General features: G+C 52.0%; 5 protein-coding genes across 5 annotated transcripts; 4 read left to right on the forward strand and 1 right to left on the reverse strand.

Moving 5' to 3' along the window:
• Positions 1-81: 81 nt before the first annotated feature.
• Positions 82-948, forward strand: BDV17DRAFT_294249 (uncharacterized protein; the record flags this gene model as incomplete). Its single annotated transcript, XM_073762798.1, has 1 exon — positions 82-948. The coding sequence occupies one exon, from the start codon at positions 82-84 to the stop codon at positions 946-948; it is 867 nt and encodes a 288-aa protein (XP_073612501.1).
• A 1828-nt stretch (positions 949-2776) lies between these two features.
• On the reverse strand, positions 2777-4616 carry BDV17DRAFT_283798 (bifunctional terpene synthase/polyprenyl synthetase family protein; the record flags this gene model as incomplete). Its single annotated transcript, XM_073760422.1, has 6 exons — positions 2777-3278; positions 3326-3386; positions 3435-3536; positions 3590-3750; positions 3800-3954; positions 4122-4616. The coding sequence occupies 6 exons, from the start codon at positions 4614-4616 to the stop codon at positions 2777-2779; spliced, it is 1476 nt and encodes a 491-aa protein (XP_073612502.1).
• Positions 4617-9648: 5032 nt separating this feature from the next.
• Positions 9649-11946, forward strand: BDV17DRAFT_294251 (tryptophan synthase beta subunit-like PLP-dependent enzyme; the record flags this gene model as incomplete). The annotated part of the gene is made up of 1 exon (XM_073762799.1): positions 9649-11946. The coding sequence occupies one exon, from the start codon at positions 9649-9651 to the stop codon at positions 11944-11946; it is 2298 nt and encodes a 765-aa protein (XP_073612503.1).
• On the forward strand, positions 11908-14806 carry BDV17DRAFT_271518 (uncharacterized protein). The gene has a single exon (XM_073758800.1). It carries the CDS (start codon positions 12294-12296, stop codon positions 14223-14225), a length of 1932 nt encoding a protein of 643 aa, XP_073612504.1. The 5' UTR covers positions 11908-12293; the 3' UTR covers positions 14226-14806.
• Positions 14807-15000: 194 nt separating this feature from the next.
• On the forward strand, positions 15001-17147 carry BDV17DRAFT_179957 (uncharacterized protein). Its single transcript, XM_073754925.1, has 2 exons — positions 15001-15843; positions 15894-17147. Exons 1-2 carry the CDS (start codon positions 15099-15101, stop codon positions 16685-16687), a joined length of 1539 nt encoding a protein of 512 aa, XP_073612505.1. The 5' UTR covers positions 15001-15098; the 3' UTR covers positions 16688-17147.
• Positions 17148-17820: the final 673 nt, after the last annotated feature.

Raw genomic sequence — 17820 nt, forward strand, 5'->3', positions numbered from 1 at the left:
ACCCGCTTCCCAGAGTCTTCCTGACGTACCTCTCCATCTTCATCCCCATGCCCAGTACTAACCACAGCTTTTTTCGTAAATATGGCTCCTGCTGTATCCTCCATCAACCAGCAGCTTTCTCCCCTGGAGAGACGCGCTCTTATCAAACAGACCGAAGACGTCAAGGGCGTGATGCCCATCGAAGACTACCTCGATCGATTAGACCCTTACTGTTCGACGACCCTCAAGTGGCCCTACCCCGTCACCACCCAACCAGCCTCGCCTCCCCTAGTCAGACAAATCGAGTCTCATCGCGAGAAAGTTCTCTCAATACTCGACACCCACAAATTCCCACCCAGACGCTTTCTCCGATTCTCCGTCCGCTACGTCGAGAAGCCCTTCTATACATCCGGGCTGCGCCAACCAATTCTCTCCCTAGAATACATTACGGATCCATTTTTGCGCAATGCCCCAAAAGTACCAGAATCCCTGGATCCAGCTCGCGATGAGATCGTCAGATACCTCCAAGAAAAGGGCATAACCATACATGTCGAAATCATCTTCAAAAACCAAGCCTTCAATCCAACCCTCTTCTCCATTCCCTCCTCAGCACCCGAGCAGGAATCCTTCGACAGTTCTCTCCAATATATCATGCGTCTTCTCACGTCACACTTGAGATTAGGCTGCTGGGAGAAAGTCGAGATATGTAGCCTCGGTTTGACCGTTGAGACTGCAATCCCGACGATCGTTGTCCATGTCACGCCTGGGGCTAGGGCCGATTGGGAAGGGTTAGCGTGGAAGATAAGGGGGTGTCTACCGGTGGGTGAGTGGAATGGCGTTGAGGTTGAGTTTGTGGTTGGGGAGGTGCCGAGGGAGGTTGTTTATCCTAGTAAATGGCAACAGGACATGGAGGATATGTGGCCAAGTCCGGATGAGGAGGGATGCGAGGAAAGGGAGTTTGATTTGTAGGTAGGGCTTGCTAGATTGTTACAGGGGACGGGTGCCTGGCTCTGTGGTTCTTTTCCCGCCATTCGTGCTCGGCGTTGCGAATTCTGGTTTTTTTTTTATCGATGTCTGTCTCCTTTCTATTGACCGGGGCTTCTATGTCCTCTCTACTGCTTCCTAGCAGAGACTGGCTGGCCTCAAAAGCTCTGAGTTATGTGTTGCTTATCCTCGTGAATTAAAAGCGCCCAGCGCTGTATTGATTAAACTCAACTACTTCGATCTAAACCAAGACATCATCTAGGTACCCTCAGTAGGTATAGGCAGCCAAATCCCTTCAAGACCCAGCAAAAGCAGCATGAGTCGCAACCGCAGCGCCGTGGATAGCCCTCTCAAGCCCCCTCTTCGCCATATCAGCAGCACGGGCATGGCCCTTCCTCTTCCCCGAACTCGAATGCGCCTGCGCCTTAGCCAACGCCTTAGCCCTAGCCTTCTGCTCCTTGCGCTGTTTCTCTGCCGCCTTGATCTGCTCTACCCGCTTCTTCTCCTGCGCCTTAACCTGCTTCTCATGTTCCTTCCGTCGTTTCTCCTCCTCTTTCTTCCGTTTCTCGGCCTCTTTATCCCTCTTCGCGACTTCTTTCTCTTTCTGTTTCTCCTTTTTGAGGTCGCTTGTATCGATCCAGTTTACCGGCTTGTTCAGCTTTGCCGCTTGCGCTGGATGTGGAGCAGGAGCAGCAACCTTCGCCCTCATCCACGGTCCCGCCCCATACGATACCCGCCCATAATCATAGCTCACACTCCCGTACGGCCCTTGATTCAGTTGCGCCTGGCTATACCCCGAGCGGTTCTTGAACCACTGCGCAACCTGTGCGCTCTGCGCGTGATTGACTGAGGCTTGGCCGTAGGGTTTCTGGGTGTATGTTGCTTGGCCGTGCGGGACGGAGCCGTAGCGGGGGATTAGGGGGGTGGACATGTCGTCTTTGGTGGGGGTTTCGGATTTGGGGGAAATGGTAATCTTGCTAGTGGGAGTGGTGGCGGTAGTCTTGCTGTTGGCCCTTTTGCTCTTGATGTTGCGGTAATTGTCAGTCCAGCTGATATTAGTACGTAGGTTTCATATACATAGGCAGTCAGATAGATAGACGGGATAGATTTTATGGGTGGCGAAGGTGCACGTACAAGACTTAGGGAGGAGGGAGGCTTTATAGATTTCTTCGCTGGGAGTATATACAAAGGTTGGCGAGGACAACGGATATTCTCATAATGAAGATGTTTTGCGTGTGTCTGAAGTCCAAAGAAAGACGTTATCATCGTCTTTGATCTGAGGCAAGCTTTTTCCATCATGGCCGTCTTTGTCTATCTTTGACACCTGAGTCCTACACAGGGTCTGGTCTATATCCTACTACAACTACTCCTACTACCTCCTCAGGCTGATTATACTCTCAAATTTCTTTGACCTGATAAGTGTTTACTCATTCATTCTGTGTTAAGTTTCCTCTTAATCTATTAGTTCTAGACTTTTTGGTAGGTTCTATTCTTGCGCCTACAGAGTCGGTTCCTCTCTAGAATATGTAAAATCTCCACTTGGTTTATTTCTGCTAGTTTTATCTCATAAATACTTTAAGCTCTGCAAAGAGCTCTTTAATCAGTTTTAAGTAAGGCCAGTAGGGTGGGTGGTATGTATAACAACTTTACACCAGCATTTGAGCATAGCCCTCTTATTCGTCCAGTATGGTGAAATCACTTTGCCACCTACTTTGATGAGAATTTGGTGATAACTAAATCCATAACAATCCCTAAACATTGGTCCTGCAAATTAAGCCAACCCCGCTTTTCCATCTCAGAGTATAACCCACGCTCAACTGAGACTTGACCTCCAAGCCGCCTCCTGATATTTGCCCCAAACTCGCGACACTTCAGTGAATGTACTCTCCTTATTCTGTAATGCCTTCTCTTCTTTAACCTGCATTTGTAGTATCATATTTCGGAGAATCCAGTTCTTGTGCCCAGTCACGTACTCCATCTCCCGTAGCATATCCTCTAAGTCCTGACGGAGATGGGAAAGGAGTTCTCGTGTATATTCCAGGCTCCCGCTGCCTCGTATTTGGCTCAGGATGTATCTCTTTGCCTCTATCGAAGCCCCAGCCCCATTGCGCGGCATTTTAAGCCATTCAGTGAGCACAGTACTATCTTGCAGATCATGACATGCGCGGATAAATGGGAATGAAGGTTTTCCTTCGTCGAGATCCTGACAAAACCCCCGTTGAGACGTATATTCTTGAGATACAAGGTTCTGGTAGTCATCCCGGATTTGGAAACACCGCGCTAGCTTGTTCATAAAGTGGCGCATATCCAGGTCCCTGATGTCGTAAGATAAACTTTGCTCTGTTAGGGACGGGTGTCTCACCTATTTTGTGTGGCTTCGCTCTGCATCAAGCGGAAGAGAAGAACAAAGAGCGCCCCGGTTTCTTTTGTCTTGTTAGTTAAAGCAATAAAGAGAGCCTGAGGACACGTACTGCCATCGACCATTCTGAAATAATCCTCCTCAGTAGGGATAGTTTTGTGATTAGTCCAAGAGATATCGTGGGCTTGCCCCGTATACAGATGTGCCATTTGCTCTGCTTAGGTTCAGTACCCTACTGTTAAAACTTTGAAGAGAAGAAAAACCCACCGGAGAATATCAGGACTGCGCAGGGTGAGATCTCTTGGACAAGACGCAAGGCATTATTAACGTGGAAGCACGCAAAATTGATAGTTTGGCTCACTCCAAACATTTCATGAACTGCTGGCTGGCCGCGCCGAAGAAAACTGGCGTCCTGTATATCATCCAACCTTTGGGAAAATTAGGTGAATTTGGCAGTAAGGATTTAGAGCCACTCACATCAGGGATGATTCATGGAGCAGGGACGCTACCCCGGATATCGCCGCCAACGAGCTCCCCGGTACATCAAACCAAGTCTGTAGAGCATCGATCAGGTGCTGTCGGAAACCCTTGGATGGCAGAGATGTGATGTACTCGTACGGCTTCCAAAGAACCTACAGTAGTCAGCGTGGACTCTCGGGTGGTCCAAAAAGACATGCCGCTTCGTCTAATGTTCCGAGGATTTTGTATGCAGTATTTGTTGTATTTGTCTCGAGATGCCAGCCTGCATTTGTCAGCCTCTGGCTCGAGTGATATTGAATAAAGTCTCCATACTTTGCACCCGGGTCGTCTCTGTCTTTCTAGTATCCGGTTTCAATTGCATTATTTGCAGTTCTTTGAAGACAGAGGGAACCTCAGAAGGGCAGTCATAGGGATTCCGGACGTTAAGGTGGTATCGAGGGGCATGAATGCTCCACAGTGCATTTCCTGCCATGGACAACTCCAGGATTTGAAACCATTTCTTCACGGAATATGAGATATTGGACCTCTTCAAGTGTTCGTCACGGAGGAGACAGTACTGCTCTTCGTTCTCGCGGATAATGTTAAGCACTATGTGCTTTGCAGTTTCTTCATCGATTTGCTGCATCTGCATGACCATCTGGACGGCGTTGATCAGGGGAAGGGTCTCCCCAAACTGACGTGTCACTCTTTTCTCTTTCTCCCACGACCAGATATCATTGGTAACAGCCAGAACCACAAAGGCCAAATATGTCACTGGCCCAGTTTCTACCTCTTCCTCCTGTGTGAGTTCGACTCCGCTGGCCCATCCTATCATGCGGACAACCCAACTTTGTAGCGAGTGCGTTAGCCGCAGAACTGTGATATCTTACAATGGTATCACATACTTAGCTCCACAGTCAAGTGCCCTGACGGCCAAATAATTCTCCAACGTCGCGAAGCGCTGCTCCCTCATTTGCCGGCCCGTCTCATGCCACTGCTTGAAGTTACTCTGGCATCGACCGATGTAGTCCTGGTCAATTTCTTTCAAGACTGACCAGATCTTTGCTCTAGATTGCTTTCTCTTCAATCCACCTTCCATAATTGCTTGGAGGTCTTCAAGTCTTTCCGATCCTAAAGCCTTCGACAAAGTTTCGTTCCTTTGAAAGTCCTCCCCAGAGAAAAGTGTAAGCCAGCTAATACAACAAAAAGGCCGCGAGGCCATCCTGTCTACTTACAGTTTCAGCCCCTTGCACAGCATCCACGGACACGTCTAAAAGTATACAATGTGAGTAAGCCAATGCACTGCGACAAGAGTTGAATACGATTGCTCTCACCATCATGCACAAATGCATACTCAATAAAATAAGAGCAAAGCCCAATCCTCTCTGGCAGCGCCTCTGGAGCGCACAGGGCTGTAAAATCCGCCGTGTGCGCATTCATGCCCCCAGCCACCTTCCCAATCTTGTCCATACCGAACAGATCTATGTGGCACTCTATGCAGGCGTCGTGAGAAACAGCGACATATTTGCTTACCCGCGGCTGAAAACAGGAGACATATTTGCTCTCAGTTTCTGCATCCATGGGGGCAGGGTCAGAGCGTTTGTACAGAAGAGGATAAGTTTTATATCCGATACCATTCTCCATATTTTCTAAGATGCCTCTGTCTGTTTTTGGTTTGGAGTTAAATTGAATTGGCGAGGGTCTGCTGGTCTTGCTGTGGATGATCCAGGCAATTTATACATTACATCCTGATTGTTATATTGGGCGGGCATCTATCCCGGTACCGGAATTGTATACCGCGCGGACATCAATACCTGGGTGTCGATATCATCACCACCCGGATTCATATGCCGAACGGAATCTATGTAGGAGTAAGGGCAAAGCAACGACTATATTTCAGGCCGTAGCCTGTGACATTACCCCCCTCCTCCTTATAGTGTAGACCTTAGTTATGGTATCGCATAAGACGTCGGCACCACCCGCCCGTAGGTCACCCACAAGCCTATTATTGACTCTTATCACGGCAGCTTCACTCCACGAGTGAAGTAGCTAAAGGAGGAATAGAGTCGGCGCGAAGAAGGAACAGGGTGAGTGTAGGATGAGTGTAGGTAACTCCTTAACCACTGCTCAGCCTTAACCAACTCAGCCGTCAACCTCAAACCGCTGTGATGGTAATTGACGCTTTGAATGAATGTGAACATGAACAAGATATCTGAAACCTAATTCGGTTACTGTCGCTTCTACAGAGGGCAGAAACAGTTCACCTTTGGATCTCGTCTTTTTGATAATATGGTACTAATTAGTCTTCGTTCCTTACATGGAATGCGTAGAACAGATACAAACCCTCAAGATATTGAGGGGTTTTTACCACCAGAATTACAATACTCTTGTTTCTACTGGGTACACCATCCCAGATCTAGTCAGGTTTCTATCTTCAGGAGATGGTAGACAGATCAAATATGCTCTCCTGAATTAGAAGACGTTGGCAAAGATACAGCTAAGGCTTGATAATAAGATTATCTTTAGACATGTTCCCTGAACGATCTCATGGACAAATACCTTGGTAAAGGAGGGGCCGGCAAAGCGAGATGACTTGGCACGGGAATCATTTGCGCTTACAAGGGCAAGCCTCGCATTAATCCGACCTCGGGTGTTAATCCCATGCCAGTGCTGCACAAAGCAGGGAAATATAAAGTGGGGTTTTTTGGTGATATGCTCACACAGCAACTTTGCTTGTCAGTAGAATTGGCGCAACCAGGGCGGATACAGGAGGTGCATGTGTAGGCGCGGGTTCATCGATTCTCGGGCGACAACTCCTCTAATCCAACCCCATAGGAGATCTTCCAAGGCTCCATTTGCTTTGAGCTGTACATCGTCCCCGCGCCCCTTACTCACCCCTCCATTAGGCTCGTTGCACGGATGACCGGTACTCCAGGGGGTGACGTCTGACCACGACCTCTGGGCTCGGACTTGCTCCTGCCCAACACGCTCCGCTTCTACCATCGTTCAACCTCAACGTCTCTCGCAGCAGCCTCGTCGATCTCCAACTCGCCTGCTGTGTAACGCTCCCTTTCGTTTGTGGCGTTGAATCATTCGCTACGATCAATGGCTGCCTATCGCTATGTTCGTTCAGTAAACACGCACAGGGACCAGAGCACAGATATGCGATGATATTACAGGGAACAGTGTGTTTTTCTGCCGTTGACTCAATTCTCTAAAACTCTCAGGAACTTATTTGGCATTTGCATCTGGAACAGAGATTGACCTGGGGTTAGCTGTGCAGAATGGCGAATAAATCACCGCAACAGCATTCTAATTTACCCCTCCCAACAAAGGACTACATCAAGGTCTTCCTCCTCGAGGCAGGATCCGGCGACAATCCCCTCCGTTGCATTAATACACCACTGCCCTTGAACGAGGCCGAAAACAAATTCGAAGGATATCCATGACATCGTCACTGAGATCCAATGTGATAGAGCGAAACTTACAGTGACGGCCAATTTGGCTGATGCGCTTCGACGATACCGACTTCCTTCTGAGCCGCGTCTCCTATTGGTTGATGCGATCTCTATCAACCAGAAAGGCTTTGTTGGAAAGAGTTACAAGGTCGGGAGGATGTCGGAAATTTTCCACAAAGCCCGGCGCGTGTTGTGTTGGCTTGGGCCCGATGGCCTGGGAATCTCCGAGCCTTGATTCAAGATGGTCAAAGAAGCAAACCGACTATTTAAGCTGCAATGGCACGACGGATCGTCGGTGGAAAATATGATCTTCAACCTCATGTTGCCAGAAGACATGATTCTGGAGTGGCAGAAGTTTAAGCTTCTGCTTGATCTTGCTTGGTTTGAGCGTCTCTGGTAAGTCTGACCATGTCTCAAGTCTTTAGCAGCAGAAACATGCTTATCATTGCGTTCTTAAAAGTGGTGCAGGAAGCAGGCCTCGCTCGCGTGTGTACATTGTTCTGGGGCGCCCATCAGGCGGAGTACTACGAGATCCTCCAGTTAACAGCATGGTTTGCGTACGCGGTGCATGGATCACGGGAGGCAGACGGCGTCAGGACTGGACGAGCAATGGCGAACACTTTCGTAGGTATCCAGCTAACGTACAGAAACTAGCCGACATGGAAAGACGAGGCTATATTGGCGACGATCCTGGAGAAATAACACCCGCTGGAAGAACAATTCTATGTAGATCTATTGTGTAGTGCAAGATATCTCAAGTGCTCGGATCCGCGAGACGTTATTTACCCCTCGCTTGGGAGTCCATTGACGCTCGATCCCACTGGTGACTTGTTCGTGATGCCAGATTATCACGAACCCCTTGACAGCTTACATATCAGAGCCGCTCATGCATTTCTTCGCCATCCGCGCGAGGCTCCCTATGTCCTCTTGAATGTGATACACCAGTCAAAGGAGGATCTGAATACAGAGGGGCTTCCAATCTGGATGCCGCGGTGGAATCCCCTCTCAACTGCTGATACACGTCCGATTGCCCTACCCTCCTAGCCTCGAGCATCAAGTACCGCTTGAAACGATACGAAGCGAGTGGTGGCAGTACATTCCACATTGCAATCGATTCTGATGGGACCGTTTTGCGCGTGACGGGCTTTGTCTTCGATACCATCCGCTAGACATCGTTCCTGCTCAAGCCCCCCAATCTTCAGAGCAATATCGAACTCTGGGAGCCCCGCTTTCGAGATAGCAAAATCTCCGCTATCGAGACCATCTGGCGGACTCTCCTAGACCATTCGTCGCGACCCGCGGAGGAACTCATATCTGAACCGAGTCTGACCCTCGCGCGAAGCCGGCCTGGCTCTCAGAACCATTGCAATAATTTCCTGGCCTACTGGACCTTCTCCGATCCTCCCCCGGCTCCGAGCAGCCCTCTCCATTTCCATTTCCTCAACCTCAACTTCAACCAACCCCGAATAAAGGCGCCCCTTCAGCTCCAGCCTCTGCTTCAGCCTCAACGCAGAATGGGCGGTTAATAGGTTGTCGCGACCGACATCTGCCATGCACCGTAGAGAACAGGCTGGCGTTGGTACTCTTTGTTGCTGAATCTGAGGATCTTTGCTGCATTATTCAAGGCATGGATATTACAGTTGTTCTCAGGGCAGTGGCGCCAGGCGTGTACGAGTACATGGGGGATTCTTACGTTCATGGGGTCATGGATGGCGAGTTGATGGTGGGCTTGGGATTGGGATCTACCGAGTGGGAGACATTGCGGACTGGGTAGGGCTCATGTGCTATGGGATCAGGGCAATACGGTAGATAACTGCGCTTGAAAAGTTTGCTTCTGGATAGTTATTGCGGTGATGAACTAGGGCTATTCCATGCCAAGGCCCAGTTTGTATGGGCCCCCGCATCGCCTTTTGCACGGCTAAACGTATGCCGCGTATTTTATGGACCAGCCATGGTCGGTGAATATATAGACGCATTAGTTGGATCTGAGATAATTGAGTCACTTTTATCAAAGCTTAAGGTTCGGTAGTCTATATGATGTAAAGACCAGTTGTCGTATTTGTTGTCTACCTAGTTAGGGCGAGTCGATCGCGCTTGCATAGATTATATATATGCAACACACTCGCATGAACGAAGATATTTGCTGGTTGGCAATCGAAACGGAATATACCAAGTCCTGTGGTCAATACAAATCTCCTGAAGATAAATTCTTTTTACTAAGTACCGCTTTCTGGCGTGGTGGAAGTTGGGTTTTGTGCGCGATGTTGCTGGAAGGCGCCGCTTCAGGTTGCAGACTCGAGTTGACCAAAGTCTGCCCTCTCGCTTCACTTTCTCAGCCTTAACAATTCCTCATTCTCATACCCTTCTGAACTCCCTTCAATGAGCCATCTACACTTCTTTATAAACAAAATGTTCTCCCGCCGCCCAATCTACACCAACTCCTCCTCCACACCCCAAAAAACCACCTTCCCACAAGCCCCAGGCCTCAGCCAATTCCACCACTCGCTCGAATCCTACACCCCAACCCCCCTAACCCCCCTCCCCAATTTCGCCAGCGATCTCGGTGTCCGCGCCGTCCTAGTCAAAGATGAAAGCAACCGGCTCGGCCTCCCGTCATTCAAAGTCCTCGGCGCATCATGGGGTTGTTACCGTGCGGTGGCGGAGTATCTCTCGCTGCCGTTGACGGTGTCCCTAGCTGAGATGGCCGTCCGCGCGCAAGAGAAGGGCGTGAAGCTTTTGGCCGCGACGAAGGGGAACCATGGGCGTGCGGTGGCGTTTATGGCGAGGCAGCTTGGGATAGCGGCGGAGATTTTTGTCAGCGAGTCGATGGATGAGGGGACGAGAGGGAGGATTTCGGGTGAGGGGGCGGGCCTTAGAGTTATACAGGGTGACTACGACGAGGCTGTTCTTGAGGCATTGAGAGTTTCGAAGAGTGTTGACTCCGCGCTACTTATCCAGGATACGGCACTGGATGGGTACGAGGAGGTTCCCGGGTGGATTGTGCAGGGGTACTCGACTATGAGGGGAGAGATAGAGAGCCAGTTGGCTGAGCTGGGGCTTCGTGCTACTGTTATGGTTACGCCTGTGGGCGTTGGTAGTCTTGCGAATACGGTGGCTACGTTTTGCAAGTCGAGGGAGGATCCCATCTCTGTTGTTGCGGTTGAGCCGGATAGCGCTGCTTGTTTGCAGGAGAGTCTGTTGAGGGGGGAGTTGACGCCTATTGAGACGTCATATACCGTTATGGATGGGATGAACTGTGGGACTGTTTCCAAGACTGCTTGGCCGAATTTACAGAGGCTTGTGGATGCCAGTGTTACTGTGTCTTGTTATGAGAGTCATGCGGCGGTTGGGTATCTGGGCGAGTGTTCGATCAATGCTGGTCCTTGTGGTGCGGCGTCTCTGGCAGCGCTGAAACGTCTTGCCGGGGACGCGGCGGGAACCAAGCTGCTCAACAAAGACTCTATCGTTGTGCTGCTGAGCACAGAGGGGCCTCGCGATTACCCTATACCGCATGATGTCTCTGTCGATGACGCCGTCAGGCTGACGGGCGCGCTGACCAAGATCAACTCGTCTAACCCTACGTTATCGGTTGCGGACGGGGTCGGCGAGACACAAATCGCCGATTACTTACAGGCCTGGTTCGCTCACCGCGGGATCGAATCACACCGCGTCGAGCCCGTCCATGGACGTCCTTCTGTCGTCGGCGTCTTGAAGGGAAGCGGAGGCCCAGGCGGGAAGTCCCTGATGTTCAACGGCCACATCGACACCGTCAGCCTGGCGAGCTACGAGAGAGACGCACTCTCAGGCATGGTCGGCACAAGGGATGGGAAGGAGGTCGTCCTCGGTAGAGGCAGTCTAGACATGAAGGGCGGCCTGGCCGCCTCTCTCGCAGCAGTCGCAGCCATCAAAGCCAGCGGCGCCTCTTTACGCGGAGACGTGATCATCGCCGCTGTCGCCGACGAAGAAGATGCATCCCAGGGTACGCAGGACATCCTCGCCGCAGGCTGGCGCGCAGACGCAGCCGTAGTCCCCGAACCCACCAGCGAGGTGATCGCCCGCGCACACAAGGGCTTCGTCTGGGTAGAGGTAGACATCCTCGGCGTAGCGGCCCACGGCTCAAACCATATCGACGGGGTTGATGCAATCCTCCATGCGGGCTGGTTCCTCACGGCACTCGAGGAATACGCGCAGCGTCTCCCCATCGACGACGTCCTCGGCCCAGCAACGCTGCACTGCGGCCTCATAAAGGGCGGCGAGGAGGCGTCCTCGTACCCGGCTAAATGCACAATCACAATCGAGTTCCGCACTGTCCCTGGTCAAACGGAGAGCTCGATCCTCGCTGAGATCCACAACCTCCTCGTGGATATCCAGAACTCCAAGCCGCAGTTCAGATTTGCTGCGCCGCGCGCTACGCTCACTCGGCCACCTCATAAGATCGAGTCGGACCATCCTCTTATTACGAAAGTAGCTGACTGTGCAGCTCCGGCTGCGGCTGCGGTCGGTGGAAGCGGAAGCGAAACTCGCCCTCCTATCCAGAGCGTGCCCTTTTGGTGTGATGCGGCGCTGCTCAGTGAAGCTGGAACCCCGGCTGTGGTGTTTGGGCCTTGTGGGCATGGTCTTCATGGGAAGGAGGAATGGGTTGAGGTTGAGAGTGTTCGTCGTTTGAGTGGGACGTTTGAAAGGTTGATTAGGGAGTTCTGTGCTTGATTTGTTAAGTGTTGATTGTATGGAGATATTACTGTATCTAAATGAGCAGTCTCAAGCCATCGTTGTCAGTTGCCGATATCTTATCGAAGAAGAGTAGTAGGTAGTCCACGGCTCAGCTCTCCCGTCAGCCCCGATAGCGGTCCAAAACCGAATCAGGAAAGCCAGCCGTGCCAAGACCCAATTCGCCGCCCTGAAAATTCAGGCAAAAATGATGAGTCATCTCACTGGCAGCGGCGCAGCATGAACCAGACCGAGACCTCGAATTCAATCCAACTTGAACTCACTCTGGTGGAATCTGCGGCGCGGTCAAGGCATCCATCGACCGCTACTTGAACTTGATCTCGGTCATGGAGGACTGGTGCCTGTTCAACGACTTTTATACGGCTCCGGCACCTCTGCAGGAAACCGATCATCAGGACGGAGGGATAAATGCCCCAGCATGGCCGACGTCCATTGAGGAGCAGGAGGTGCCTTTCTTCGACTGGGAGGCTCTTTACGGCGCGCAGAATCAAACCCTCGGAGCCTCTCAAGAAGACTACGAGCGGGGCCGCGCATCCTGGTCGTCGCTTGACTTTCTACACCTTGGCAAGGATAATCATGGCGAGCCGTTGATGTTATCGGGCCCAACCCCGCCCCCGCTGTCGCAATCACTATCAGCGTCAGAGACACGGGAGGCACTGGCGCCGCTGCCACTGGAACCGCCAACCTTCAATATCAATGAATCTTCACTTGCGCCGTGGCACGATACTCAGCCTCAGCCTCAGCCTCAGGCCCAGCCCGAAGGCCAACCCCAAACCCAAACAGGAACCACACCGATCATCCTCCCCGGCTTCAACAACGTCGCGCAATGGCTTGACGGCGCATATCGCCCGACGAAACCCTGCGACAACTGCCGGCGCCACCGACTGCAGTGTCTGATTCTTCGCCGCACAGCCGATAATCCGAACCCGGTACCGTCGTGCTCTAGCTGCGTGGGGCTATTTCGTCCTTGCAGCTTTGGGCGCGGCGAGAAGAGGCAGGCGAGTGGGTTTGAGACTCTCTCTCCGGTTTTGGGACATTTGCATGGGGTTATTGAGGAGGGGGATGAAGGGGTCAAAACTGGGGTCTCCGGGGAGTCGGTCGTTGACGGGAATGGGAAGGAGAAAGAGACGAAGCAGTTTGTTAGGCGGGGTGCGAGGGTTCTGCGCGACTGGTATTATCGAAACGAGGACTATCCGTATCCGTCTGAGGAGGAGAAGGCGAGACTTGTGGCGGAGACGGGGTTCACGAGGCAGAGGATATCGACTTGGTTTGCGAATGCGCGGAGGAGGAATAAGCAGCAGAGACAGGTTGGATCATCTGCACGGATATTCCGCGCTGGGTCGCCGATGCCGATACCATTGTCTGCTAGTGATAGCGCGAGTATGACACCGATGGAGCGATGGCAGGCATCTCCGCCGGATGAAGAGCCTGTATCTGAGGATGTGATTCGGGAAGTGATTGCGTCTACTTCCGGATCGGATGTATCTCGCTCGCAAAGCCAGGTCGGCACGCCCGCTACCGATTTTTCCTCGGGTGTTGATGGCTCTTCGTTGGCATCGTCACTGTCGAGCTTCGGGCTTCCAGCGTCCGATGCTTCGGACAGCAGTTCGTCCGTTTGGAGCTACCAGTCAGACGGGCCATTACGACCGAGACCATACAGCCGACGGCCATCGTCGACTCGACGGGGAAGACGGAGGCACGTCACAGAAGACGGTCACTACCAGTGTACATTCTGCACGCAGTCCTTTAAGAAGAAACATGACTGGTCCAGACATGAGAAGAGCGTCCATCTACAGTTAGACGTCTGGATCTGTACACCTGATCTCGCCGAATTGACCCAGGGTTCGAGCATACCATTCTCAGAATGCAGATTCTGTGATACTCAGCCACCAACGCCCGATCACTGGGAAAGCCACGACTTCCGAGAATGCGCGACCAAGCCTCTTCCCGAGCGCTCCTTCAGCAGGAAGGACTACCTATGGCAGCATTTGCGCAAGTTCCATGGATGCACGCGGTATCCGGTTGCAAGTCTCGATTCCTGGAAACTGTCTCAGGGCGAAATCGCGAGTCGCTGTGGGTTTTGTGCTGAGCCTCTACCTAGCTGGGCTGCCAGGACCGACCACCTTGCGACGCATTTCAAGGAGGGCTGTCGCATGTCGCAGTGGGTCGGGGATTGGGGATTTGACGGCGACGTGCTTTCCAGCTTGAGGAATGCCGTCTTGCCAATTGAGCGTGGACTGGTAGATATGGCAACTTGAAGCCATAACTTAGTATAGGGCTGTTGTGACTAACTCGAAGGTGGTGATGATTGCGACCGTGTAATACCAAAAACGCCGTCAGACACATACATAATTACCAGCCGGCCTCACGCAGGATGACGCTCAGGCGGAGGTCAGTTATTTCTGTGGACCAATGAACCACTAGCATAGCGTCCCACTGGCGGTGGCGATAAGCGGAGTTGCCGGTCATCATTGGTGCAGAGCGAGTCAGCTGGATGTGGTGTCTGCGCTAAGCTCTTTTCAAATCTGAGATGAGGGAGCTAATCTCTTTCTGGACTATCGGTTGCCCAAAGGATGTAACGTCACGCGGGTGTAATGCGTCTTGTGCATCGCCTGATTTTGGGCGCGATGTGGTTTCTCTGCGATTGTTGCTGCGATACTGCGATTAAGGCCCTGTCAGATAGTAAGTCTGGTTACCGAGTGTTGTTGATAGAACCATCAAGATACTTAATAACTAATTTGGAGTGCAAGTGAGTCGTTATGAGGGAGCATGATGGCTGGTCAAGCCGACCGTGTTGATGTTGTGCCAAGGCACTAGCGTAGAAAGGAGGGGCGCACGGCCTTGCCCAGGCGGCCTTTCAAGGTCTTCCCACATTCTCCTTCCTTCTCTCTCCCTTAACCCAAATCCAACCCGCCCCAACCCGCTGACTTCCATTCTGCCTCGCCATCACCACATCCACCGTCGACTCCATCACTACCGCTGTCAATCCATCGAGACTACCATATTTAGCACCGCCGAAATGGAATTCGGAAGCTGTTGTTAGAGTCTCCGTGACTATATCCCGTCCATGTCCCAGTTAACACAGCACACCCGATCTTGACTACCGGTTTCATACCTACACCATCACCATCATGACCGCCACCCTCGAACGAAGTCTCTCTCGCACCTCCTCTGTCTCCATGCCTCTCTCACCCATGATCTCCTTCCGGCATGAAGCAACCACCCCTATCTCTGAATCCTCCATCTCCCACCTGCACGAGCGCCTATCCGTCATCGACTCGCGTCTTCTCGAACTCCGGTCCACGGTCCTAACCAAGGACGGCTACGTCGATAGACGCAACCGAGAAGACGAGCATCTCCGCCGGGAATTCGAAGCCAACCGCTCCATCAGCAATAGAATCGACCTGAATGTCGTCGCGCTTAGAACAGACGTCGACCAGTTGAAGTCGGGTATTCTGCAGCTGAAATCGAGTCTAGGGCAGGCAGGGAACGAGACCGTGTTCCTTCGCAGCGATGTCGATCGGCTCTCGAAGAATCTCGACCAGGTCCAGGTTGATCTGGAACACCTCCAGTCGGACGTTTGTGGATGTCGCGTGGAAATCAGCAAACTGCACTCGACTATCAGCCAGCTTCGTACCGATCTTATCACCTTGCAGCATGAGACGTCTCGGCATCTCAACTCGGTGTTTGAACGGTTCTCTCTGATTGAATCCCGCATGAAGCACTCTGAACGCGTCAGGTTCAACTCGCTGGCTCATACCACCCACGCTCCTATTACTCCTGTGCCTGTTGTTGAGGAAGATGGTTCTTTGCAGTGGCCTGAGTACTTCCCCAGGACTGTATGGAGGTTCTGGTGTCTCAAGAAACGCAGTCGGCGTAAGTCTGGCTTATAAGTAAATTTCCCATTCATTCTAACGACTATTTAGTCAACCGCCTGGCACAACTCGCCGAATTTTACCAGCTCGGTGGATACGAATACTGGGGTCGGATGCATCAGACCGACGGCGTGTACAGTGACAGCGACTCGAGCGATTCGAGCGACTGCCCATCGAACCTCACTCGTGCTGAAGCCGTCCGCATGTTCCCTGAGGCCGCTCACCAAGCACTCGCCGCTACTCTCGGCCTTGTCTACTACAAGATTCGAAATGAAGTTGGAGACAACCCCCTTTCTCCCATCCAGCGTCCACCAAAGCGGCAGCAGGAAGAGGTGGCATCCATCTCGTCGAGCTCGAAACAGAAGCCCGTGAAGATCCCTCGCCGTCCCAACAACCTCCCTCCCACTGCTCTGCAGCGGCTCATCACCGGTGGACCGTCCATGGACTCTAAATCTCTCACGTCGGAGGAATCCGACAAGCTTGGCTGGAACGCGAACGCCCAATCCGAGGTTTCCGACGACACGAGGAGCAGGATCCGAGGCCTGGTCAACGAGGAAGTTGGCTCTATTCTCCGCGCATTGGAACGTGGTCGGCTCAAGATGAAGCCTAGCCGGTCCGAGCGCATGGAAATGAGTCCCACCGGTTCACATACTAGTTCTCGAAGCCATCATGACAAGGATCAAGAGCGTGCACCTGCAGTCAGAGACCCGGAGCCTACTGTGGCTAATACGGTTCCCACTGAGATTGTGTCGTTCTCGAGTAGGAGAGAGAAGATTGTTGCGCAGAGGGAGGTAGAACCTACTATTCCTGATACTGCTTCCGATACTACTAGCGCGTCTGCTTGAGCTTGAAGAGTGATTCGACCGTTTTTCTACCATGAACATCATCCCATCACTCTGCAGCTGTGATTTGTGGATGAATCCAAACTGCGTCTTGGACCGTGTCTGACGCGCCGACGGATGGGTCTTTGGACCCCTATCCCCTACCTCATTTGGGGAGGCCTTTTGTACCCATTGTACATTACCGCCTTGCGATCCTGGGATCTCGTACCTGCATTGGTACTTCTGCGCCTGGGCTCGTCCCTTGGACCAGTTGATTCCCGGTTTGAGGACTCTGGATCTTGAATCTCGATCGAGACTGTCTTTTGATGTCCGCGATAATATCTTTGGGCCACGACTTTCAGGATCCGCCGAGGAACTGATTGTCTCTAAAGGCTGAGATTGCTCACGAACACCTTCCTTCCGCTCGCTTGCGACCCATATCAGTCTTCCTCAAGCCAGGACTTTGAGCTTCCGCCAAGGACCTCATCGTCCCAGGTCTAAGGATAGGCTTGCGGGCAGCTTGGATTTGGTCGTTCATCTTTGATGTCCGCGATTTACTTGGGTTCTGTGGGACATCGCTTTTGAGGCTCCGTCAAGGACCACATCGCCTGGCGCTCAGAAAATATTCGAGGCCTGTGCTTGTTTCGCACTATACTTCGTGAAAGCTGTGGAGGCTGCATCTCACTACGGCTTATCAGGACCGTAACCATTTTGCTACCGCACTTTCACACAACAGCGTTCTAGTTGCGTCCGGATGCATACCATCCCGGTTTTTATATAGGCCTTTCTTGGCCAGGCATTGACAAGGCGTCTTTGGTTGTACTTCCAGCCTGTTTTCAGATAAGATACCCCTTGGAAGTTGTTTATTGTTCGCATTTACTCGGAGTTTGCATTGATGTATTTCGGCATTTGATCCGGGACTTGCTTTTTTATCGGCGATATATTACTGCTTGCCTACTTGCTTGCATCTTGGTGTACATCGGCGTACTTGATTTGGTTTTAGCGATTTGTGACGAATGGGCACTTGTTGACCACATACAGTATCTCTCTCAACTGTCGAGCCTGAGCGATCGCGCATTGCTTGCACTCCGGACGGTCGTGTCGTGAGTCGTGACGAAGCTTCGCCTCGCCATGCTTCCCTCGCACTGCACTGGAGT

This window comes from Aspergillus undulatus (assembly GCF_047715775.1).
Source record: "Aspergillus undulatus strain CBS 261.88 unplaced genomic scaffold BDV17scaffold_51, whole genome shotgun sequence".
Classification (NCBI taxonomy): Eukaryota; Fungi; Ascomycota; class Eurotiomycetes; order Eurotiales; family Aspergillaceae; genus Aspergillus; species Aspergillus undulatus.